The sequence below is a fragment of the Gasterosteus aculeatus genome, chromosome 1 (genome assembly GCF_964276395.1).
Source record: "Gasterosteus aculeatus chromosome 1, fGasAcu3.hap1.1, whole genome shotgun sequence".
Classification (NCBI taxonomy): domain Eukaryota; kingdom Metazoa; phylum Chordata; class Actinopteri; order Perciformes; family Gasterosteidae; genus Gasterosteus; species Gasterosteus aculeatus.
In genome coordinates, this window is record NC_135688.1 from 12,130,345 (window position 1) to 12,157,378 (window position 27,034).

Below are 27,034 nucleotides of genomic sequence, written 5' to 3' on the forward strand. Positions count from 1 at the left end.
ACTGCACACACAAAATGCAAAATGCCTCACATATGTGGATAGCACGTTTCTAATTGAAGACGTCGTAGCCAAAGGCGCTAATGGGAATAGAAAACCCAATATGGATGGTAAGGATAATTGTTTTTTATTCCGTCCCAGAGAGCATTTGCCTCCCATTGATTTTTGTTAATTTATAGTTTAAGTTTAAGGGATGCAGCATGAAGAAAACGATGAATTTAACAGCAGTCAACAGACGTCCTTTATGAGCTCTTAAATACGCAAAGCCCCTCTGGTGAACACCAAATATAGTGTTGTGCTTGAGAAAGCACGGTAAATCTCAGTGTCAAAGGAATCTTGACACAACAATTAGGAATTCAGTCAGGGTAGCTTAAATAAGTCTGCCTTGAGTGAGCTATTTGCCGGCATATGCTGTCCTTTTGTTTGTTAGTGATCATTATGGGCCCGTTGGGAACAAGCAGATGCCATCATCTGCCTGGCAAAGCACAATGATGAATAACCATTGGGCGGCAGAGTTGTGAGAGTCACAGGGAACCTGTCACTGTGACAAAGTCCCACATTTCAGGTGGTGAAACAAACACATGAACAGCAGACATGTGATGGTTTGACAAAGGAAAACTTTCTTGCTATTCTCTGAATGCTCCGTAGTGAGGAGGTTTTGGGTATTAGAGCAACAACACCTTTCTACTACACCAATCGAGGTGAGTTTCTAAGTGTAAAGATTAAGCAGTAGGTTTCTCTGACAAAGTAAAAAAAGCTTCTGCTCCAAACTGTCCATTAAAATTGGATTAACTGCTTGTGGTAACATGGGAAAACCATTGCATTTATTTCTGAATTCCATATACTTCAGCAACTGCCGTAAACATTTGCCGGCAAGAAAGTTGCATTGCTGTCTTTTCAACACACAGTTCATGGCTGTCAACAAAACCCAAACAAGCACACTGAATATTGATCACACTTATATCACCATTCTGAAACCTGCAATCGGTTCCCTCCACAACATCCACAATGAGCCAGTTTCAGCAGCAGCTTTGCTTTTAGCACAACACTATGCACCTCACCTCGATCCCGCTGCTTCGGCCACATCTTAGGCAAAGAGGTGAATGTTGATTTCAGAGGCCAATTTTGACCCTCTGCATCCATATGTGGTAAATTACTGAAGAAACTACCAGCAAAACCAAAAGGTAACTGCAATCTCAATTCAATACGGTACAATTCTCGGCATGAAACCAGTCAATGGACCCCGAACCTTTCAAGCCGGTCAAGTAAATCCCCCCCAGACGGGATAACACGCAAAACATTTCAATATGATTAATCATAGTAAATAATAATATTTAATAAAATGTTCTTTTTTTGAACAATGAGGAAAAATGGACAGTATTAAATGTGCACATAAAACTGTGTGAGCAGCCTTTGAGTGTCCTACTCAGAACAAACATGCAGTCATGCTCAAGTGAAGCAACAGTAAAACACATTCGGGGGAACATTTTGTGTAGTGTGGGTTTGATGTGATCAAAAGGACTATAGAGAGATAAATACATAGAAAGATATGATATTCAGCTTGATGGGAAAACAGACTCTAATCCCAAACATCAAGAAATATGGCTAACGCTCACTTCTTTTGTTTAATGTGAAGGCAAATAACCAATAATTAACCTGCCGTTTGGGCGGGATATAAACAAATGCATGTACATACTAGTGGTGAGAGCACAACAGTTTATTCCCGGTGTTGGTATGGTCACGGCAATGTACCTGGCGCATAGTCAGAAATAAATTGAAACTTGGGAGCAAAATAAAAAATGCTCTTCTGAACAGCAGGGAGCAATGCTCCAAGGAAAAATGCTTCCCAACAATGGCTGCACCTGCTGCATATTTATTTTCCCCTGACCCTCATCACCCCTGCCAGCCACCAAAAATAGGAAATTAAGGTCCGAGGAGTGTGTGCCTCGCCAACAATGCTTTTGTAAATGATTTCCAAACTTCAAAAAGTTACCTCCTGCTGTTCTCCCTTGGGGAGTCATTTGCAACCATTCTTGGTGTTCCTCTAAATAGTCAAGTTGTTTGCAAAAAAGTTCCAAATATTTTAGATTATGTGTGCGATTTTGACCCAATGAATTCAATCCCTTATTTTTTCTTTGCGGCACCATGTCTGTTCGCAGATATAAATAAAGCTGCAGACAGCGGGCAATTAGCTCAGCATGAATACTGGAAACAGGGCAAAACAACAAGTCCGGCTTTGTATAAAAATGTAACAAACACCATAAAAGGAAACAAACAGCCGACTAACTCCCCTAACATCTAATGTATATCTTGTTGGTTTAATGTTGTTTTCGGGGGCCTCGTGGCTCCGCTATGTGCCAATGCAGTTACTTTAGCAGCACTAGAACAAATTTAACATTGAGTCCAATGAAGCACTGATACTCACCATATACATAGAGCGCGTAGTCGTCATAAGCCTCTCCCACAGCATTGGACGCCACGCAGCGGTAGGTGCCGTTGTAGGACTTGTTGAGGTTCTCGATGTACAGGTCGTGGCCGGTGACCACGGCGTGAGGCGGCATATCCTCGTCCACTCGCAGCCAGATGATCCGGCGGGGACTGGAGAGCACAAATACCACTCACATCACTCAGGCGCCGGCCACGCATGCTTGGAGAGCTCAAATAAAGGTCAAATCTGAGATTGTCTGAGGAAGGGCCGGCGGCGGGCCCTGTCTAATGATGAGCTTTATGCGGCATGCAAACAACGGGTAACATTTAAATGGTACAATGAAATATGAAGGTTACTGGACGAAAGTATGAAACCTGAAGTGTTGACGTGCGTCCATCAGTGCGAGTACTTACTGGGGTTTTCCTTCTGCGATACATGTCAAATCTAGATTGTCACCCTCTCTGGTTAAACCGTTGGGGTAAGCCACCACAATCTTCACTTCTGGTTTATCTGAAAAGAAAGTATTTACCATACTCCAGTGTCACGAGCTCAAAGAAAACAGATTATTTCTTGAAATGTGCCACCAAAGCAAAAGTTAGTCATAGAGGTGATGAAATGATTATCATATCAGCCCAGTAGACACCCAGCAAGGCACTGCACCTTAAAACTAACTTTTTTCCTTCTTCTTATCAATGCTAGGCTAAGATTACCAAAATGTCAAGCTTTTTCAGTCAAGCTTTTCTTCTCCTCAAAAGGTCAGACAAAACAGTATTCTACTCAAAAACAAAAATTAATATTCTACACTGACAACAAAAGGGTGCCTTAACCTTTCTTTGATGTTTAGCAGTGTGAGGCAGCATCTATTAGCTTTTCAATCAATGGACCACCTAAACATAATTTGACACCTGAGCACAACGTATTTTTGTCCATTGTGGTGACTGTCTCCAAAGGGCCGAGGCGCCAGCAGGCTTTAAGAGAGACAGAACCTCATGAAGGCAGTGAGAGACTCACGGAACACCAGTGGTATTGAAATTGCCACCTGCCGGGGAGCCGGGTGGCCCGCTGATTTTGCGGAAGTGGCCCACCGGTGAAGCAAGCTGTGCATCACTGCAGTCCTGTACTTCTATGATTTGAAAGAATACACTGGAGAGTCCAGCTAAACAACTACGCCTGGTCTGATGCTTCTTACGTGCACGAAGAATCTATCACCAATTCTTGACTTCTTTAAAAAGAAAAAAAGAAGAATTTCAAATTGACATATTTCCTATATATGTGGCTATATTTTTTATAGCTGCGTATTATGCTACCGGTCATGTTTTTGTCAGCTTTCAAAGAATTCCAAATCTGAACCAGTTTCTGTGTGTTGTTAAAATCCTGTGTTATTGTTAGTTTGTGTGGCACCTTTGGAATTATTCAAAGTTCTTTTTAATGGGCATATACAAGGAAGAGAGTAACTCTGTCTATGACGCCATGGCGTTGCTCTTGACTTGAAAAAGTGCTGCATATTAAGGTCACTCACATAGCACGTCCAAGTGTCTTTGAGCCAGGAGGTCCTTTGCAGCTGGGTGGTCAATGATGCAGTCCACTGGAACACCATCGTCCTCTTTGGTGACCGAAAATCGGACACGGCTGGTGACGGTGAACATCCGGTCGTACGTCTCCTCAACTGTGGTCTCACCTAGAAAACATCAGAGTTAACGGATAAACAACTTAAACAATAACCTAAAATCCTGCAGATTCCACCGACCTCGGGTGACCATGAAGCCCAAATAGCTATCAGGAGCAAATTAACTGTCAGCTCGGAGTGCTTTCAAATGGTATTTACATTTAACTTTAGTGATGCTGAGCCCAAACAACACTCTGGAGAATTCAGGAGGGCCCGTGGACTTCTGACGAGGAGTTGCCGGGTCGTATAAGCCTGCTAATGAATGCCTCCGCAGCTTGAGGGTAGCGCATTGTTGGGGCTAACCCTGCAGTAATCTGCTGCCCACTACGCCCGAGGCTGTCAGAGGGGCATTCATTTAGAGAGCATTACAATGCCACAGGGGCATTGCATTAGCTGCATTGCTGAGTGTGATGGTTTGCTCGCACTTAATGAAGTGAGAAAATAATTACAGCGCCGCTCTGACCTGCAGCACACTTCCATTTCAGCCTTGTCACAGGGGAGCCTGGCTGGACTGTGGGAGGGCAAAACACTGTTGTTCCACAGTTGATGATCGTCAACACACACATATGTGGCCTCTTGATGGAAATTAACCCCGTGCAACACACACCAAGCCACCCAGGACCTGCCTACATCCAAATTTAAGTACAGGGATAGGTAACTGGCAAATGCACACATGCAGGTATTAGTTTGAACATTCAGCTGACTGTGTTGAAACTAACTGTTTTGAAAAGCAGACTGACTGTTAGATAAGAGCAAGTAGCTTAAAGACAGTGACAGTGTGACGAGTATGCATTCAAAATAAATGGCATTTCATAGAGAAACTCTGATTATCTTGCTATTTAGCGGCAGAATGAATCAGATGGTTCCATCCATTTTTTTAAACTTTTAAAAACACCCAAATAACACATTTGTCAGCTCAATGGAGGCGTTTCCAAGCGCACCTGCGCCAAATAATTTGGTGAGGTAGAGTATAAATAGGAGGGGTGTGATGATGAGTCATTATCCTCTCACACATTCACAATAATTGTCTCGTACACATCGCAGTGCAGCATTACTAAGATATAGGCAGAGAGTAAATATTGCTACATCCCGAAAACTAGAAGTCGGTTGAATGTGTGGTGACACTGCTAAAACCTTCAACCAATATGCATTAAGTCTGGGAAATATACAGACCCAAAAAGTCTATTACTTGAGTACGTTAACTGTTACTCAATTGTGTCACATACGCCGTTGCTGTGCACAAGGTGAAAAGTTGCGCTTTGAGCATTGTGTAGTTGTGAGAGTGGCCCTTTTTTCCCTCTTGTAAGGGTTTTTTCATTTTTTGGGGAGTTTTTCCAGTGCCGATGGTGGGTTTCGGGGCAGAGGATGTCGTATGTGTACAGACTGTAAAGCCCTCTGAGGCAAATTTGTAATTTGCGATTCTGGGCTATACAAAATAAAATGACTTGACTTGACTTGACTGTTTATCACGTTAAACCTGTACAGCCTCGGTGGAAGCCTTCCAGTACCGGATCTGACAGGCTTCAATCCGTCTAGATTATGACTATTGGTAGTTTCATGAAGCTGTCTAGTTCAAAGACACTGTCTTGTTAAATAATTAACATCCACTCTAGTATTTATGAATTCAGTGTCCTTAACTCATTTCGCAATGACTTTGTTCCATCTCATGCTCGATCGCTATGATTAACTTTGTGCAATACCATTTCCAAAGTTTGTGGAAAACACTACAAAGGTTTCAGTCTTTATCGGGAGGTTGTTTAGCTCGCTGCGGAGCGTGAGGGCATAGGTACTTCAAAGTTGAGTTTCTGTCATGAAACAGGAGTTATGTTTCACGTTACATGTACATATTGACTTCAGTCCCCCTCGATGGACAACACTAATGTTTAGCAGTAAACATGAAGTCACAAAGAGACATTTACCAAATGAGCACAAACCTGCCTTGTACTGCGTTGTCTGCACGAAGAGGCAGTACGTTCTCATTATGTTGGGCAAAACATTTCAAGGTCAGAAAAAATTGCTTTGCTTGCTTCTGAGGCATTTGACATCCATTATTAATTAATTTTATTTTGGTCATGATATCCAACCAATTTCAATATTAAAAACACTTTCCAAAATATTCTAAAAGACCTGAATCGTCTTTTGAGGAACAGACTCGTAGCGCCATCATCATCATTGTACAGGCCAAACAACGCGTGTCAATTATCAGCGTCATCCGAGCCACGATGAAGAAAACAACTGCAGATCACGTCGCGGGAGGACTGGAATCTGAATGCAAAGGAGATTCGAGTGTTGCAGCGAGATGTCAAATCAAACGCTCTTGTGAGCATCAGCCGCTGTTCTGTCCTGGCGCAATCAAGCGTGGCCTCTTCTCGGACGGGACAACAATCGTGCTATTAGACAATTGAATCTTAAACCAGTGGCACAAAAACTATGAATAATATGGTACTGTGTTTTTTTAAGTTGTTGAATGATTTATTAATCACTTGTGATACAGGTTGCGGAACATCGATCGTGGATCGTGGTTCGAAAATCACTCAAAACTAACCGTGAAATGGCAGGGTGCATTTAAAATTTTTAAAAATAGAACACCTACCAACTTTTCTAAATTGTGATTAAATCTCACTATGTAATTTTACAACATCAACTCTAACAAATCCTCATGTACTCGAGCAGCAGCAGCCAAGAACCGGCCGTCACTACATTTCAATAATATTGCAGCTGTCATTTATGCTAACGAGCATTTTGCCGCCTTGTGTTCGGAGTCTCTCTCAGGGCGAAGCCCATCAGCCCCCAACCTGCCAGCATGATACATGGCCACAAAACCAATTTGGCTAATTTGAAAGTGTGTTTAAATCCGCCGGTAGATTTCTTTCTTGCCATTACAGCTGTCTTGTCTGCATGCAGACGCGATACAAACATGATCACAGATTCTTTAAAACCAGTGTGGTGTGTTTTTTTTAAATCTCACTGTGTCCTCCGGCTGATGAATTGTTTAGCGGCTCCATAATGAGTAGTGATTTGTGTTTTGTGGGGTTACAGGAGGACATCACTGTCAAGCTCTCTTTATGTATCCACTGCCACTATGGATTAGCCTCGCTCAGCGTGTCATTGGCATTTTGCTGATCTAACCATCCTGTTGTCGGTCCCCTCCCCCTAAACAACACTCGACAACTCATAAACAGAAATTGACTTTGACTCCTGTAGGGAACACTGGAGGCACAGATGGCATTTAGCTTCAGATTCGCTCTTGTCTAAATATTTCATCTCTCAACAAGCCAAATGAATCCTCTCCATTCTAATACATATATAATTTGACAAGCCGAGAGATATAGACTCTGCGTAAATACGATATGACTAAAATGAATATCCTCCATCGCTGTACAATAAGTATGAAATGAATTATTGATGGTCCCTAATCATAACTGAGAGGTAATGAGGAATTTTCACCACCCAAGATCATATACTCCTCTCTGCAACAGCCCACAGCCGACCGCAGTCGCCGGAATGAAGATGAATTGTGCAGATATGAGTTCATAACCATCTCCACCAGGTTTAAAATAAATAGTGAAGATTCAGGGTTGTCTCTCCTAAATGCAAATGCTATTGCTGAAAATTGCGATTGCTAAAAGCAAAAGTTTTGTGAAATGTATGTGTAACAGTAAAGGAGACAGGATAGCAGCTCTTTCAGTTTTTTAATGTATGGATTGATCATTTCATGCTGAGCAAGCAGCCCAGGAATATGGTGGGTGGATTTTATACATGGTCAAAAAAGAAGGGAGAGTAGTATGATTATTTCCCGTGGTCCTCACACGTGCCAACGAAAATAATCAGTACAACACACATTCATGTTGGAGAGAACTGCATTTTGTTCACGGACGAAACCCCTGCGGAGAGCGCGACATGTGCGGAAGTGGACAGGCCTGTGGCGCGTGAGGTAAAGTGAGGGAGGCTGTTTTTCTACCGACCTGTCAGTTCTTCCCCCTTTTTCATCCATCTGATGGAGGCGGCCGGCTTGCTGCTCATGGCTGTGCAGGTGAGCTCCGTCTCGTTCCCCTCGCTGACCATTTCCTCACGGCTCTCGATCATTGGGTTGCCTGGCGGGACTTGACCAAGAGGAACAGTCAGAAACACAATATTTTCTCTGTAATATGCGTCTACAACATATGTTTGAGAAAGTGATCATTTCCGTTTCTAGAGTTTAAGTTAAATCACCCTTAAGCTTGGCGGTAAGTTCACCATGTTCCCCGTCTTAGTTAGTTAGTTAGTGCAGACACTACAGTTTAGCTCAATAGGAATGTCATGAGCTTTCCAGGTATTTGTTGATAGTACAGTACAGTATTGCACAGGACCGGTTGACCTGGCGGCACTAGACGGAAAGTAACGGTGGTCACCAATGTAATCACAATTCATCCCGAGGACATGGTTATCTGGATCAAATGCCATGCAGACATAAAAATAAATGTTCCAAAAGTTGGGTGACTATAACATATTGCAATATAAAACACGACCCTGTTGCTGATATTTTAACATGGAACTATTTTCCTGATTTCCTTTCCTTAAACCTGGCGCCTACGGAGTTGAAGCATTTATTCACTGACAAAAAACTGGATGCACCATGAATCCTGCATCATTTGTACATTACTTTGGCATACCAGGGTAAAATGTACACAGAATTCGATTTAGCATAAGAAATTGAAAAAACTTGCTGAACTCCTGTTACTTGAAAGCAAAAAGTCAGTGGGGTGTTCATTTCAAGGACTCTTCAACCCTTGGTTCAGAAAATACTGCAGCTACGCTTCAATTGTACAACCAGAGTAATTACTTTAAAGTGCTTTTAATTCCTTTCAATCCCCCAGGATGTCTGCATGTATAATAAAGCTTAACTGGAGTCATTTCACTCCAAAGCATCAAAGTGTGGCACAGCTGACTCTCAATAGGGAATCGTTTGGAGCAGCCAAGTCAACATTCACCAGGACTCACAGAGTCGCAGCTGCCAAAACCAACGTGGTCTGAGCCATCAGTCTCAGCATCTGCTCCTTTCCGTTATGCTGTTGAACACCGCAGAAGCCTAATTGGCTGACATTTTGTTTCAGTTGTTAAAGATAACAGGATCAACGATTACTATTATTTCCTATGCACCACTTATAAGTGAGCGAGACGCGATACATACAAACGCGCGCACGGACGGGTGTGATGTTTAGCGCCGTGCGGCGGTTCACACTCGCACCATCACACCTACCCAGGACAGTGATGTCTGCGTAGGCCTCCTGAGGAGGATCTGTGTAGAGCTGGCACACGTAGCGTCCCTCGTCGGAAAGTGACACGTTGGACAAAGACACCCGCAGTTCGTTGTCAGAGAAGTTGACCAGCTGGAACCGGCTGTCCTTCAGAGCTGTGGGGACACGCGGTAGACGGAGACAGTGAGGATACAGAGAACAGGGACGCCCACGCGAAACACCGGGGTGAGAAAAAGCAAGAGGGGATGAAGGAAGGCAGAGGAGAGGCGAGAAATGAGGGAGAAGGTAGTAAGGGGGGGAGGGTTGGGATGGTGGGGGGAGAGCGCTGCCCTTTTGTGGGCTTTCTCATTAATTGAGCAAAAGAAAAGTGAGTTTAAAAACGATTCCTACAAGTTGATTCATAAAGTAGCTCTACAGTCCGTGGAGCACTGGCCCTGACAGGAAAGTGTGAAGAGTGCTCGTGAAGACTCCTAACAAGCTCGGAACTCTTAAAAATGGGCTGCCGCTGGTTATGGATGGATGCGTCAAAGGCAGAAGGCATTCAAACATACATAATGAATGAAATCACACTAAGGAGGTGGAGAGGGTCGGATGCCTAAAACCCAGAATCAGAAGCAGCTGGGGAATCTGTACACTAATGCCACTAAGATTTGCTGAATTTTCTTTTCAATGTTGTCAAACTACGTTAGCCGTCTCTCCCGGAGTTTTGACTCTTGCTTTTCATTTGGGTCAGCCCTCATCCCTAAGCAGCGCCCTTAAACATCGGCCGTGGTTGATTTGATTGGGAGCCCTTTCGATGATTTTGACCCGACTTCTTTATCAAGTCCTCTCTGCATCTGCCGAGGTAACGAACTCTATTCAGCCCCCCGACACCCCCATTAAAAGCACGGGGAGTTTGTTATTCCCTTCAGGCTTTACACTTAGCGCCATGATCATTACCCGAGGTCGGGGCAGTGTCAACATGAAACGCCATCCCACAAGTTCGTTGAAGAGCTCTTTGGAAGTCTCTCCTCAAAGGGAAACAATGACGCTGATGCACTCTGAGAGCTGAAGCACCTGCTTGGGAGGGAAACATTTCACTGTGGAGACGCTCAATGAAGTTTATACGAGGCAGCTTTAAAACCAGCTGACTGTTTACATAAAAGCACACAGGGGAAACCTCATCTGTTATTTGGCATATTTTTACCAATATAAATATACCGATTAGGGTGGAAAATATATATTTTATTCAAAATATATTTCTTTCTTGGGTGATTATTTTGGCAACAAATGAGTATGAAGTACACTCAAATATTCACAGTTGAGAAGCTGAAGCCGGTGAATCTTTGGTAGTTAACAGGACATTCTTTTGGCAGAGAATCACTTTAAACATTAAACCCTGCCAACATAAAGTCAGACAACTCCTGTGAAAAGATGCAGTGAAAGAATAATGTTGTTAGCATCACCAGACAAAGAGGTCCACCATTGCTGATGAAAGCTCATTCCTTCCATTTCAGATGACAACTCGCCAAATTGCACGTCATTTCGCATATATCTTGCAGAATAGCTATCGCACACCAGCAACAAGCGCTTCGCCTATACACCTATGACACAATTCATCTTTATTTGCTGCAATGTAAATGTATTTATGTGACTTTCACTGGTTCTTTAAAGCCATTCTGCTTGCTGCTTGTGTGTAGGTAGCTGTTTCTGTGGCTGCCGCTTCACTCTGAGCTGCTGTTCTTGTAGCTCCTGGTGTGTCTCTGTGTCGCTGCTGTTTACTCGCCTGTACACAAAGATCTGCCACTGTGTCGAGCGGCCCTGTTGACAGGTAACAATGCCACTGTCTGAGGGGGGTCCCCAAAGCACCCGCAGTCCTTCAGGAACAAAGTCTAGAATAGCGCTGCCATGGGGTTCACTAGACCCCATTACAGGGGAAAACACAAACACACAACAGTGTCCCAACATTTCAGCCCCCTGTCAGGAATATTTCATATATTCTGATCTAATTTCAAATTGTCATTGGAACTGCAATGACCTTGCATAGAGGAAATATTGATTACTACCAGAATGTAAGGGCCCATTATTCATCGTTGCTTTCCTAAACTGACGTGATCCCAGTTTCCATCTACTCCATGGAATGAGTATGCATATTTCTAAGATGTTGAGCATCACGTGGGCACATATGCTTTGTATCACAATAAGAGATGAGGCTCTGTACACAAACTCTACAAGCTTGAGAAACTGAAACACTGTTACCTGGACTTGTGAAATAACAGCTGGGATGCAATATAGACGGAAATTAAGGATGTTTCTCGTTCACCTTGAATTTTGGCTCAGATCCCAGATGCAAACAAGTAAAAAAGCAGATAGAAAAACTTGGTGGGAGTATCCCATATGCTCATGCATAATCAAAATGTGCAAAATCCTAATCTAAGAGATTATCGTAAAATCGAACAGTGACAAGGACACAGAAGTGTTCTCATTATGGTGGCGCTTTGTATTATCTCATATTAATCTTTGCACATTCTGAGCGTAATTACTTGTGTAAAAGAGCCAACAAATCAAGGAATGACGTTTAACCTAAAGATAAAGCTGATCTTGACATCTGATACTTTACTGTAAATGTCAAAAGCTGAGAGACCTTTTTAGTACGAAATGCCCTGAAATGTGGAACAAAAACAAACACCTCTTGAGAAAGAAAAAACTGCCGGCACCTATTACTGTGAAACCCCTTTTTCAAACAACACAAATGTTGTTAAATTAGCCTTAAGTCTGGAATGAAGACTAGATGTTGTGAAAACAAGGATGTGAGGAATGAGCTCTTCAGCCGCAAATTGGCTTTGGTGAACTAATAGAATTGGGTAGTTGTTGCATATTTTAATTTTATATGTTGAAGTTGAACACCGTAAATCAAAGTTGTTTGATTTAAACATGTTCAATGATTTGATTAAGTTGTGGTGAAAGGTTTTGAGCTTAAATCATAAAAGTATGCAAGCATCTAGCTTGTAAGGTTCATCTGTCACTCTGACGGCAAGTAACATAAGGGAGAGGCAAATTAATGAGAACAAAGGATTCACGTGTGGGTATGAGTGAATTTGCACATGCTTGTTGAAAAAAGTGACAGCCCTTAATGCATTACTAGATTAATAGGGTGTTTTTTTTAAGGCCAAATAGACATATTTTAGGCAATAATCATTCTCAAATAGTTTTGTTTTCATTTCTTAATTGAAATTGATCATTATCTGTTATTAGAACTGATGTAGCACTGCCCTTAACAAGAAAAACGTGTTTTTCTTTAGGCTTTTCCTTTAAAGTCATGTAGGTAGTATTCTCGGAGAGATGGGCCAATGTTAGAATTAGAGGCGAACCCTTTTCTTCTAGTTATCTGAATCGTATTGCATATTTCATGTCCACTTCACAAGATTTCAGGAAACACGGTTTGAAATGGTGTCTGAAGAAGCAGCGCTTACGTCGAACATCTCTGAAGTAGATGGTCTGTCTGTTGGGATTGAGCAGCTGGATGACGGAATCGTCGTTGTCCTTCACTCTGCAGCTGATGGTGGCCGTTTCTCCTTCGATCACCGACACGTTGTCAGTCGCCAGATTCTGACCTTCGACTTAACAACGCAGACAAAAGACACACATGGGGAGAATTAAATATCACATGTGAGGCGAGCGTTCCTCTCTGAATATTTACAGCCTGTTAAATATTTATACTTCCTACAACAGGGACTCCATGTAAACACATGCAGAGTCTAAAGATGCGTGAAAAGGCCCCGTACACTGTTTGGTTGCAGCCGTACTTAATCCTTCTAATATAAGAGCCATGTGCAATGTTTGTCACTATTGATCTCCCCCCAGCTCAGAGTGGGCCCTGTGAGTCATTGCCAGATGGGCTGTAAGCTCTGCTGCCCACATAGGTAGGGAGAGAGGAGGGGGTCGGAAGAAAAAAAAAAAAAAGACAAGGAACGAGTGTGAAAAAAATGGCATGCCGTAGATATTGACGAGGGTGGAAGAAGAGAGAAGGAGTTAAACAGAGAGAGAAGGAGAGGGATGAGCCGGGGCTGGATGCTGTTTATGGTTGAGCTTTATCAGAGCCCCCCATCTGAGGTTCCATGCGACCAATGTGCGCCGCGTGTGCTCAGCTGCTCCGTATCTCCAGGAATAAAAGGGCTCTGAGCATCCGATTCTCTCTCTCTCTCTGTGGATTGTCATTGCTGCCATGGACAGGTCGGCGGACCTTGTCACCGTAACTTACACCTCACACCAAATCCCCGCACACAAAGTCTGGCAAAGTTTCCCCCACCCGACCGCAGAAGGGAATGAGAAGTCACCTTGTGCTATATTTATCAGGCAGCAGCCCAAAAAAAAAAAAAAAGGCTAAAAGAAAACGCTGAATAACTTTATGGCTGCAAATTCACACCGGCGGAGGAACAGCGCTTGCAGCCACAAGCCCCGAGAAAAACATCAGAAGCACATTTGCATGCCCAAGTTGTCAGACACCTCTATTGCATTCTGACATTTACAAAGTGGGGGAGAAAAAACACCTGCATTATCCAGGGATAATGGGAATAGACAGCCAAACTAACATGATTCAAAATGGACTCAGAGAATGCGGCAAGCAATAAGAAATTAACCTCCAGCGGACAAAATGCTCCTCAGACCTGTCTAGTGCAATAAGTTACCCATTTCATTTCACTCTGCTGCAAGGGATCAGTCTCAGGATATGGGTAATGGGTAAAAAAAGACACAGATTGTGTCGTAACTGTACACATTGCCACGCATTGAAGATGTTTTACGCCATTTACGTTTACAGCTTTCAAATGGCCGATGACATAATCTGTATTAAATAGCATAAATGCTCACGAACATCAACGAAAATAAATTGCACGGCAGTAGGTCTATTTTTTCTAATTCTGGTTCAGGGTTTATTGTTGACAAGGAAACGTCTCTAAACAGCCTCTAAGGACAAAACGGCCAACCGTGAATAAGTTTAATGGATGAGGGGGAATATTAATCAACGGAGGGCTTCTCAAAACGCCTTTTCACAGTTTCCATACTGGCAAGGTTGAAATGTAATAGCTAGATCATATAACACATATATAATTACTTTTTTCTTACCTTCCCTCCAATGGAAATACCCTGTCAAACAGTTTTATTTATGTTGACTTGTAATTACAACAGTAAGACCACATGCAAATTGAGTAAGTTATTGTCAAAAGAAAAACCCTGACAAGAATATGAATGGTTCAGCAAAACCCCAATATACAATATATCTACATTCTTTGTTTTTCCCTCTGTGTGCATGGCATAGCCACAGGCCACAGTGAGCCTAAACTGGAGCAGGCAAGGTTATGAGCCCATAAATCCCTTTAATGTACCATATATTTGATATTTGATGGGCGAGCCAGCAGCGTTGGGGCAGCTGTGAGCCTTTAGAGTTAGCAGAAGGCTAAACTATCAGCAACAATCTCCTTCCATCACGCTTCTCCGATGTCGACACGTGTTGTGTTATGTTTATCTTTTAATAATCCTGCCTACGTGTTATTGGTTGCTTTGCTGTGTAGGCAATTGTTTGGAAGATGTTGTGGTCAGGGGAACATTTATTACACATCTGTCAAAGTGACATAAGCTCCAGTTGCATCCATCCACCAACTATATGTTCCACTTTATATGGTGCACAACCTTTTCCTTCACGAGCGTTGGAGCTAAATCTTGTGGTGGTGAATCATCCGATGTGGTTTAGTTTGATGATCTACTTTAAATCAAAAAGAGAAAAGTGAGCAATTATTTGCTTCCTTGCTACATTTATAATAAATAAATAAAAAAATGATAAATGAAGACTGATAATCATGGGCATGAAGTCAAAATATTCTTCATGCGGTGAAGTGTGTAAGTTTGCAATCATATCAAGTGTGCCGGAGCTCCTTTGAACATCCAGTTAGAGTTGCAGAAGATGAGGCGAAAGAAATGAGTATTGATGTTTATTTTTTTTTACACGCTTTAAAAGTATAGTATGTTATTTTGGCAGTCAAAACAGAAACATAGAGCAGCCTTAAAGCAAGGTTATTCTGCTCCCGATCTGCTGGGCTCAGAGAAAAGGGAATGCGATAGATAATTCCTCCATAAGGTTTAGCAGCCCCAAGCAGGGTTGGTCCCCCTCCAACATCCGAGCCTGGGCTCATCTCCAATTCAAAACACACATAAATAACGTCACTGTGATTAGCAATCCCATCAAAGGGAAAACAGGCCACTTTGTGAAACATGGAGGGTTTCTGCAATTGGAGTAAACATTTTCAATTGCCTCAGCATCCTGGTCATGATTGGGTGCAAATGAGGAGAGGCAGTCATTAATTCTGGGTGGTGGGTGGGGATGAAGGGGGAGTGGGCAGAGAGGCATGGCACAGATGACTGGCTGATAAATTCACACTCATTCCAGCAGCTGTCTGGAAGAGTAAAGTGCCGGTATCTCTACACATGGCTGCCCTCCTGTTCCTGCATCATAACATACTGAATGAAACAGTCAGAGGGAAATACAGACCTTCAGAAGTCTGTGCGCTCTCTGAGGGGGATGTACAATTTGGCATTGAGTGTCTGGCATGGAGGCTTGCCTCATCAGCCGGAGAGAGCAACCACCCCTCCACCCCCCTCGTAAACCCCACCCAACCTGACCAATTTTAGGAAAAAGTTGATGAAATCAGGAAATATTTGCAGACCGGCTCCTCCAGCAGAAGTTTGGAGACAGGCACCTTTCAGTAAAGCTCGCTCCCTCTTTCAACTTGTCTCTCTTGTTTTCACATGAAAGGACATGAAAGGGGCAGCAAAAAGCAGGACAGGCAGCCCTCCATTGCAGCCGTGTCCTTTCAACAACCAGGACTATAGCCAGTCATTAACAATCAAAGTTACTGCCTAACCTTCTCTGATGTTTTCATTTTTACCACTGGACGTCGTTATCCAGCTCAGTCATTAAACCCTGATCCTCATGATGAAATTCTGTTTCAAGAATGTTCACAAGTAAGAAAGCTTCTGTCTCAGGGTATAATTAGTGCCGTGCCAGTACTCCTAGATGCTCTGCATGGGAAGGTTTCCAAAATTTCATACCCACTAATTTAACCATTTTTTTCTGCCAGAGACCAGCTCCCTCAGAGCCTCAAGGAACCGTTTGTATAATGATGCTACAGCGTGACTTGAAAACGTGAACGTTCAATCTGTCACCAAATATTAAAAAGTATATCATTTATCTGAAGTAAATGAAATGGCCGCTGCTTTGTAATGATTGTGCACCACTTCATAATGAAGAAATCGTTTATTGGACTTTCAGCCCTGAAAACCGTCGCCCTAATTTGCCCTAATAATACTAGTCATTGATTCACAGCAACCGCCCATGTTTTGAGGGTGTTATTTATTAAAGTAAATAACATAAAGGATGAAGGGTTAGTTCACATCCTCTATTGAAGAGGCAGTTTGCAGCTGAACATTTTGAGAAAGGAGGAGACAGCTGCACAAATCATGGCTTAACGTTCCTGAAAAAGACAAACCGTTATAGCCAGTTGTGTATATTTTATACTGTTGATATAATTATCATTGCTGAACTGCACTTTCTAGCTGAGCAAAATCCTGGCTCTGTAGACTAAATGAAATCTGCCATTACAGGTGTGGCAAGATGTTGATTTGAGAATTTAAAACATAAACAGTGGATTGGCTTAGTGAGTGTGTCACTCTCTCCTCTTCCCTTGGAAAAGAAAACACCAACATAACCAACCATTCATGTAAATATGCACAGATGAAGATACCGTGATGGACAGCCAACCGACAGGCGACAGACGGAAGCAAACGCTTCCAAATGAACAGCAGGTAGCAAAAAAGAAAGAGTACCTGTCAGGGTTTCAGCAGCTCCTGTTGCAGCGCAGGACGAGGGACAAGAGCAGAAGAGAAGAGAACAGACAGGTTGTGAGCGCAGAGTCATATTGCACAGGTAAAAAAAATCATATTCACGTGTGACATATAATCTCCATATGCTGTTTGTGTAATTTTCCGCCAATTAAGACAAACACAAAAAGCTTCATAATGAGTAATAATTCTATTCTTCCACAGGTGTGTACAATCCCGAACATAATGAGCCATTTTCTCTCCTCATCCAGCGGCGTATTAATATGGAGGAACAGAGGCTGGGGGGAGGGGGGTGTATCTGTGGACTCCCCCTTCCTCACGTCCCTGATTGAGATTCCATCCAGCCCCGCTGCGGAGCCAGCCACTGCCTGGAGGCGCCCCCCCTGGGACCCGGCGGTGTGGATCCTGGAGAAGAGAGCACCCACTCGGAACGGTGCCCACCCAAACTGGCATCTCAAAGGGCACGGGAGGCTGGCGCGCTCCCAAGTCCCCTGCAGCAGTGCTCAGGGCCCGGACCCTTGGGAGGGCTTCCGTCATTCTTTGTCTGCTATTCACAAACAACCCCCCCCCCCCCCCCCCCCCAGCATATCTCTCTCTCTCTCTCTCTCTCTCTCTCTCTCTCTCTCTCTCACACACTTTCTCCCCTGGCCGCTTCCGCACACCTATATCTACATATTGACATTTCACACACACACACACACAGACTTCTCTACTCTGGCTGTGAGCAATGTGGGCTCCAGTGCTGAGCGTACAGTGTGTCCAAGTTGGCTGCTTGTCTAACTTGTCACGGCAGCCGTAATAAGGGTGTAAGGTATGACATACGTCCCTGTTAAACCTCTTTGTGCCTTTTCAATGTGTCAGCCGTTCCCTCGGGACAAAAGACTCGTGAGTGACAAATCGCACGCGATGGGAAATAAGTTTGGAACATTGTCCAGATGCCCGCTGCAATATCTCAAATGGCTTAAGCCTCGGCTTCTTTAAAAACATCAGGTGTCAGGCTAAACAGTGTGTTTAGGATGTGTTAATAATGAGACTTCTGGGGCGATTCTGCTTCAGCTGAACGATATTTGAACAAAACGAGGCAGCGCTGTTGGTTGCCAGACTCGAGCTTCAGTGAGCACAGCGTATGCCTCCCGGTCCAAGCAGCCCACAGGACAGCCCATAATGAGGCCTTTGAGCTGCGTTAATTGCCAAGTAATTATTATGTTGTAGCAATGCTATGTAAATGATTATGTGTACAATATCTGCTCTCGTTTTATGTTACAGTGTAAAAAAGTAAGAAATGTGTCGCAATGGCGCCGGGCCATCTCCGTGTTTGATCGTGTCAAACAGACACCTACGTGAATCTTCACAGAGAGACTTGTGCTGTAGTGCGGTGACATCTTCTCTAACCCTTCGGTATGATCCACTTCCTGCTGGTGGCCTCTGAAGGGGCTATAAATAGCACTGTGGCTCGTCTGCCGCGCTCCCCTTCTCTTCTCTCTACCTGCAGCACATTAGGTAGAAGTTATGAGGTGCCAGCTCGCCTGTGATTAGATGTCATGGCTGTCGCTCTGCTTAGACAGTGCTGATAGACAGATTTCTGGGGAAACGCGTGTGATGGCATTCGTGCGAGTGCAGCCGTTGCACCAATCTGTCAATCACGGCGGAGGAGAGCGGGCAGGCCAACCGTCCTCCAAATAATGTCTGTCCTTGCTGCCTCACCTCGTCTTCTTTTCATCCGAAGCAGAAACAGCAAAGGTGGAAAAAGTAGCTCCTTTTCACCTACGCCGATGCTGCTTTTCCAACTGGAAACACGCTAGTTGTGAACGTTTGAAGGGGCATGTTTTTTAGCACTCGATTATGGCTCCTAGAAAACGTGAAGCTCCAAGTGCTCTAAGATTCAGGCGTCTGTGTTCAACCCATTGTCAACCGAACAAATCCATCATATTCAGCACTGTATTTTCAGGCAGGACCTGAGGAGGATGGCTTTCTGTGTGGCATCTCTCTCTCTGGCTGTACATCAACATACATCTATATATAGACGCATATATATATATATATATATATATATATATATATATATCAGTAAAGGCAGGAGGGGGTTACATTAATGAGGCAACATTTCTTCCCAGTACTAATGGGATGCCTTTGAATCAGTGTTCTTCCTTTCAGGTATAACATTCCCTTGCTTATTTATGTCTGTAATCTGCTGCGTGTTTCATGTCAACCTAGTGTGTGATCGCAGCGCATAAGAGGAAGAAAAAACGAGTTGAATGCTGGAACTCTGTGCAGTCCCCATATTGATCCACATCTTATCTTTGCGTGTGTGCACGCCTGTGTGTGGAGCCATGTGTTCTTATTGTGTTCGCCCCACTGTGTTTTCTTTAATTAGAGGGATCACAGGTGGGCTTGAAACTTTTTCTCTTGGAATGGAGAAGCGAGCTCCTGCAGGGTGGACACAACGAACAGACAACTTTTGAGGTCAGGATTTTCACAGAAGAAACTGATCAGAGAGCTTCAGCTGTCCTCGCAAAAAGAAGAAGAAAAAAACCCACACCCGACAACTCATGTAAGTCCTTGTTCAGGCATAATTGTTGCAGGTACACATTAAATTATTCATATATTTGAGCAATTCTCTGTATAAATTGGAAAGTTGACTGAACAATTCAAAAGGCATTTCACAGAGCTTTCAACCACATTACCCTGTCTTCATCAGCAAACACAAGGATCTCGACAAATCCATCCTAATGGTAATTGTGCCAACTCCATATCCTGGTTTATTTGTATTCCGGCCAAATGAATATCTTTAGGTTCGTTTGTTTGACAAAACAAGCATTTTAATGTACAGAAATGTGCTGTAAATGGCACTTCTTAATTAATTGATATTAGAAACAAGTATTTGTAAGAGCTCAACTCTATATATAATGGGGAATGTTTTGTGCTTCGATTTAACCTGTTTCTTCTGTTATCTTCGTCAGCCGTTACAGCTTAATCCGACCCAACATGTCAGTGAGATATCAAAAATCGCTCACCTGCAAACACTACTGGGAATACTCATATTAATCCTCCCCAGAGTCGAACGAAACATGTATTAATCAGGCCGGTTTACAAGAGAGGCAGAGCATGTTCTTGCAGGATAAACTGGAAGAGGGACGAGCTTTCACCAGCATCCCCACAGAGGTGGTAATTGCTCAATGTTAATGAGCTTTGGTTTGCTAATGTCCGATCTGTGACCTGAATGTTTGTGTTGTACAAAGACAACTTTTACTTTGAGAGATGAAGGGGTAATTCTTCAGAAATGCTGTCAGATAAAGAGCAGATATATTGAATTTGGTACCCTGCTTGCTCTTAGTAAAAATCTACAATTGCCCATAATGAATGACGCTAGATGGCTGTTGAATGAAGACATTCCAGCTTCACTAATTACTTATTAAACAAAAATACCTGTGAGTTATCTTGTGTGACTGGGTCTTGTCACTTACAACACACATGCAAATGTCTTGGCAACTGACACACACAAACAAAAGGAAAGCTACAAACAGCAGCCAGCTATAATGACAACTCAGGTAGCGTTCGGCTCACACAGTGGTGTCAAGAAAAAAGAGAACGCCAACACATCTGTGACGACTGCAGATGCCAGGCTGCTGTTCCACACAGCGGCGTCACATGACAGACACCGAGTTCTCCCTGTTACACAAATACAACCGCATCAAAAGGCGATAATATCACAGTGACACGAAAGGTAATTTGGCAAAATAAAATAAGACTTCTCTACAAAAGGGATGTCTCAACATAATATGAAGCAGAAAAATCATTATTGCTGCAAACTATAAAGTCTTGCTCATTGTGACAAATGCAGTAACTTTGGAGGTCTATAAATCACCAACAAAGTGCATTTGCTGGGAGGTAGTACAATGATTTGCTTTTTCCTTCGAGGCGCAATCATTCACTCGGTTATGTTAACAAGACTGGTTGACTGAGCATGGGCTTATGTGCAGCAGCGGCAGCGACGCTCCGCACCCACAAACCAATGCAGCAGAGAGAGACTCCTGCTAAAAGCCAAAAGAAGCTTAACCTCTGGGAAAGTGACACATCACATCTCATTTGGATTTCGGGTGACTGCATCTTTTTTTTTTGGGATGTTTTTTTCTCTTCAAAGTCAGCAGGCACTGCTGAGAAGCCTCTTTTCAGCGCCGGTCTTAGGAAAACTTGCGGCAGCAGTGCTTCGTTCGTTAACCCGCAGGAGAGAATCCGTTGCTCAAGATCCGACGGGGGGCGCTGCCCGGATTAAAAGGCATGCAGAACGATTTAAATCAAAGCCTCCAAAGAGTCTACAGGGACTTTGTCTTTCTGAAGACAATGTAATGCCTCAACCATATATTCTGGTCTCCAAAGCATTGCTCATATGAGGTGAGCAATGCTCCCAGAAGCCATGTGTGTGTGTGTGTGTGTGTGTGCTTTCCTGTCTGCCAGCAGATCTGCTTGCTCACTATGAATGTGCATACATCTGCACAAGCATTTCTGGGTGCATGTTTGTCTGTGTGTTTGTGTGCGTGTAGGTGTGTGTGTGTGTGTGTGTGTGTGTGTGTGCGTGTGTGTTTGTGAGGGGTAATTAGGACATTAGGAGAAGCTTCTGACAGGCTTGTCATTGCCACAGCCTGCCCGGTGAAAAGAAGGTGGTCAGAGGGGTAAGTGGGGGTCCAGCAGGTCAAGAGACAGCTGCTGCACCACCACTCACTGTCTGGAAGCTCTCAGAGGATATTAAACCACTGGGGCCTCGGCCAAGGCGCTCCCTCAGTTGTGCAAAAACATTAAGCTCTTTCAACAGGAGCGAGCGACTAATTTATTCTCACTGATATAAAAGTGCCCTTGATTATTTTCCTGAAACATGACAAAATAAACATCAGAAGACCAAAATAAGTGGCGCTGGCTTTGAGGTAATTTAGGTTATTTTGTAAATCATGAATTTGTAACCCAATGGTTGTTGGCCTCTCTGATTCATTTCTTTCTCATGATGATAAATATGCGAGGTCCTCCACCTGCTGTGTATCTGTCTCTAGCTGAGGGATGCTTTATTATTACAATATGAGGCACATTAAATACATCCCAGAGGCTCCTGACCTTGGTGACGACAAACCATTAATTGTATCGCTGGATTATTGTCATCACAACAATAACATGCTTCCTTTTCCGCTTGACTCTCTTTAACACCTGCACCCATTCTCCGGATGCCACTGCTCATATACACATAATCACATCCATCAGCCCAAAATGTTAACTACATCCGGGACGCTAAACACGTCCATTTGTTTGCAGTTGTAATGTCTTTTGTGCGCCTCAATCAGGCACCTGTCAGACACACACCTGCTACCTCTTTGCTAAGAAGAAAAGGCAGAGGGAAGGCCTTTTGTTTCCTCGCAGAGTTTATAATCAGCACGTTGTTTCCAATCTTCTTCCACCATTTTTCAATTCCCCATTTCCTTTTTCTCAGTCAAATCACTGCTATCAATCAGGTGCATGTTTGAGAGTAGGGAGAGCGAGTGTGTGTGTGTCTGTGTGTGTGTTAGAGGTGGAAAGAAAGAGGGGGAAGTTCCTTGATGGAACCATCTCTAGCCCCAGGCCTCATTAGTCAGAGACTGTAGGAGGAAAATGTGTGTGTGAACGTGAGCGGTGTGTGCATGTGTGTCTGTGTGTGTGTGTGTGTGTGTGTGTGATAAAAATGAATTGTGTCTCAGTGTGTCTGTCAATATGAGGCCATTTAACAGTCCCCATTCCATCAAAATGATGCAGAGTGGACATTATGCTCTCTATTTGAGTTCTCCCCTAAATGGATACTCAACCCAGTGTGTTCTATTATATTCTGTCCTTTTCTTCCAGTGTGCTTACTGATATCATGGCAGAAGATGACCTACAACGAAAACATTTCTGTGCAACCATGACAACATCTTCTCCCTGTCACGCTGCTGTAAAAATGCCTCGGAAACTAATGCGCTTCACTGATGTGGCAATCAATACAAATGAAACCGTAACAGCTGCATAGGCTCAAGCCATATTGATCTCATGTGACGTGAGGCACTCGCAGTCCATCGACGTCTTTGAAGAGTCAACTTTGTTGCTTTGATTGTCTGAACATGCTGACTCCGACAGCAGAAACAGCCCCTTTGTTAACATTCACGAAGCACAATTTAGGCAAACAAACCCAACAGTAAGGGTTGGATGAGTTAACGCATTGAGTCCAGATTATTGCCAAAGTGGCAATATGCTCGAGTGTATTGATTATTATTAAAGAAATCTATTCGAAATGGCAACTACAGTATAGTAAATTCACAATGGCAGGTTAATATACGGCTTCTCCGCTTTCATTTATTCACAGCTTGACATTTCCTTCCATCCGAGAGAGTGTGCTCTAACTGTGTGCCAATGGCCACATCATTTAGACCGGACCCGCATGAATATTTAACATTAGTGCCTGGCTCGTGGCTTGCAGAAAATGAATTATTTTTAGTTGGCTTTGCAGAGGCACCGTGGAAAACTCTCGCTCTGGTGATGAATCGCTGGAGAGTTTATGTTGTATAAAGCAGGCAAAACAAATGGCTATCAATCATTTGAAGCTTTGCGTGCTCGCCAGCCACACGTCCCTTCCCCCCCTCACGGAGATTCAGTGGGTTTTTTTCGGAGGGATAAGCTGCCAGCATCGGTGTGTAAAAGAAAAAAGGGGGTCAACCGTGACTTCGGAGTGTTTATTGACGAGCCCTCTGTGGAAAAGGAACACGGGCATGTAAGCAGTACGCATGGACAGTAAGGAAGCTTTGGGTAAATATAAATAAAAAACAGAACACGTTTTCACTCCTCCAGCTTTAATACAGTTTAAAACCGTAGTCAAGGACCTGCACTAAGTAGCCTTTCTCCATCATAGCATATCAGTGCAGAGATTATTAAAATAACCAACTAAAGGCGAAGAGATTAGATTCTTACTAAATTCCAGATAAATAGCATCCAATGAGCTACATTTTGTCCTATTTTACTACCTGTGAAAGTAGAAGGTGTGAATCTATCAAATAAATGGAGCTTTCTGTAGAAATATAAATTCCTGCTAAATTAAGAGGCCTAGGAGATCAAACCTAATAGTGCATAGAGGAGTAGTTCTTATGGCTCTTTAAGTGAGCTCTTCATGCTTCCACTACCTGCTGTATATTTGATTGGCTATGCAATTACCTTAACATTGGATAATTGCCAGTTCATTTACCTCACATTGCAATCACATAAGCATCTAGTCTGCCAATCAGTAATTTAAAAATCATGTATGAATCCAGTCAGATAAAACACGCGCATGCACACAGGCGAGTGTGTGGAGACGCCAGCACGACACACACACACACACACACACACACACACACACACATACAAACACACACACAGTTTACAGATTCTCGGATTACTTGACAGTTTCATTAAGATAGATTACTTTGACCCTGAAGTTTTAATCTCCCAGATAAAGTGAAGCTGTTTTTACACCCGTCCTCAAGGATGCACTTCATTCCCAACAACATCCAACCTGAGATGAGATTTGGCCTTTCTCAAATACAAGCTGAATTGCTTCAATTGATTAAACAGAAACCGGCAGGCTGAACAGAGCAGAGCGGAGTACAAACCCGTCCACACAGCCACTGGCCAGTGTGGACACAAGATTGAGGGCAAGATATCCGTGAGTGGAACTGGCACCTGAGTCAGAGAGATAGTCCTGCTTACTTGGGGAGGGAGGTGAGGGGGGTCGAATTGGACACGGACTGGGTGGCCTTGCCTGTGTTTCCCCTTCAGGTGAATATTTTATGGATGTAGGATACAGTTCAGATGACAGCTTGAGATGACTGAGAGTCGGTGTTGCAGGCAGGAAAAGTTCAGCGATTTATTAGGAGGGAGGGAATGTGGCAGGGGGAGAGTGGGGCTGAATCCGAGAAATGTGTTAGCGGCTGTTAATGCGAGGGGTCTCTAAATGACTCAAGCTTGTGCTTGCACGCGTTTGCATGAGTGAGTGAGCGCTATCTGCAACCAGAGCCCATGAAGGAGGACTGTGTGTCTCTCTCTGAGCCCGACATGAAACACAGGAAACAGCCTCTTTGATCATTACCTACCTGTCAGTCTGCCCTCCACAGGGACCGCCTGTTACGACTGCTGATGTGCCGCACTGACAGGCCAGAAACACACGCGCAAACTCAAAAGTAGAGAGCGGAAAAAAAAAAGGAGGAAAAAAAAACGCAGCGCCGCTATGATCCTGACTAGTGCCGGATTTCAGAGAAGGTAGAACAATGTCAACCAGCAGTGCGGGCAAAGCGTAAGTTTATTCGGCCATATTTGGATTCCAATTACCCTCATGCGACTGTGAGGCCTGCCGGGTTCCACATTCGCTTTTTTTTTTTTTTTACCAACGGGCAATTTAGTCTCTCCTCCCCGTGATTGTGTGTTTGCCGAGTTTGGGAGGAAACAAGCAGAGAGCCGTATGATCAAAGGGGGAAGCTTTTTAAGTTAATTTGTTTGACTCGCTGCTTCTGACGGTAGATAACCTACAACCTGCTGAGAAAACGTGTAGACAAACAGGGAGACATGGAAACTGCATGTGGACGGACGGCAGTATGAACATGCTGCAGTGCGTATCTGAAAATCAAGTCTCTTTTCAGGTAAATCTCTATGAAGCGTGAAGCATTTCATGTTCATTTAGACTTTTTGCTCTCCTCTCTTGAAACCCCAGTGTTGTCGTAGTGGAACTTGTTCTAAAGCTCTAAAGGCGCACACGTGGAAAGATTGCAGCAATTCAGTGGATGTGAAAATTGTTGCTCTAAATGTATGGATCAGAAATAGTAAGGAACCTTAACTGAAGATTCTTCTCACTCGCGTATTATTTTCTGGGTTGAAGGGATTTAATTTGTAGTCGTTACAGTTAAGAAGTCAGAATTACCTTCGCGGTCAACGCTTTTGATTTCTACCTTCTTTGATGGCTGTAACCCTCAAACATTGCAGTTACGGTGTGCCTGTGTCATACTTGATAGCTCTGTCCCAGCCTTTGTTCATTAGCCTTTCACTGACAATGAATGTCAGCACTGAACGTTGAGTGTGAGCTATGGACACCCAATTTTCACTGGATACCGGCCTGTAAAAGGTATAAAAACCCTTTTGTCTTCTTTGTGAATGGTTCCAATGAAAGCTCTTGTTTTTAAATTGAAAACTGCTTTGATACAATCAACAAAAATCTATTCACTTCCATTGTTTTGGAGTGGAAGCAGAAATCTCACAGTTAGACATCCAAAATTATTCTCAAATAATACAAAAGCTCAATGCCACTAAACCACTTGGAGACCATAGAAGGTTTTGCTCCTTCTGCAAAGACACAGCAGGAAAATGAGCTTCTGCCTCCGTCCTGTGTGGAGACCTGCTGGCTTTGACTGAAACCAACTTTGCAAACCCAAACTTCCAAGTCTCTTTTGCCTCCGTTCTTTGTGGGTTGACAACTTCTGGTCAACACTTTTCAAAAGGAAGCCCCCCTGAGGATCTGTTACGCTTGTTAGCAGAATATCTGTGCTTTCTTGATCAAATCAAACTATTTCTAACTCCCAACATTCCCCTTCCTGCCTTTCACCCCAGACCACCATTGCTCTTGTTCTCTCGGTTCTTCTGCCGCCGCGGCTTCCAGCTTCCACAGGTTCAAGTTGCTTCTTTAATCTTCACGCGCCTCCAACTGTCACCGGCTGTAAACAAATGGAGGAATGCAGCGGGAGGAATACGCAAATTTATGCAGAGTCCTGTGAGGCGATGTTTCTATTTCAGGCGAGTGAGACTCTGTTATTAGTGTACACACCC

The 27,034-nt window shown here is 43.5% G+C and overlaps 1 protein-coding gene across 4 annotated transcripts in view; it reads right to left on the minus strand.

Annotated features, from left to right (window-relative positions):
- Positions 1-27,034, minus strand: part of cadm1b (cell adhesion molecule 1b) — a 100,437-nt gene that overhangs the window by 14,108 nt on the left and 59,295 nt on the right. For 2 of the 4 annotated variants that reach the window (XM_040182742.2, XM_040182735.2), the window contains exons 2-8: positions 17,186-17,206; positions 12,781-12,927; positions 9,331-9,483; positions 8,057-8,194; positions 3,945-4,103; positions 2,839-2,935; positions 2,423-2,595 (exon numbers count right to left, since the gene is read on the minus strand). In XM_040182742.2, coding sequence (XP_040038676.2) covers positions 2,423-2,595; positions 2,839-2,935; positions 3,945-4,103; positions 8,057-8,194; positions 9,331-9,483; positions 12,781-12,927; positions 17,186-17,206 — 888 coding nt within the window. The remainder of the gene's footprint in view (positions 1-2,422; positions 2,596-2,838; positions 2,936-3,944; positions 4,104-8,056; positions 8,195-9,330; positions 9,484-12,780; positions 12,928-17,185; positions 17,207-27,034) is intronic. The other 2 variants (XM_078098489.1, XM_078098488.1) reach the window with 1 other exon arrangement.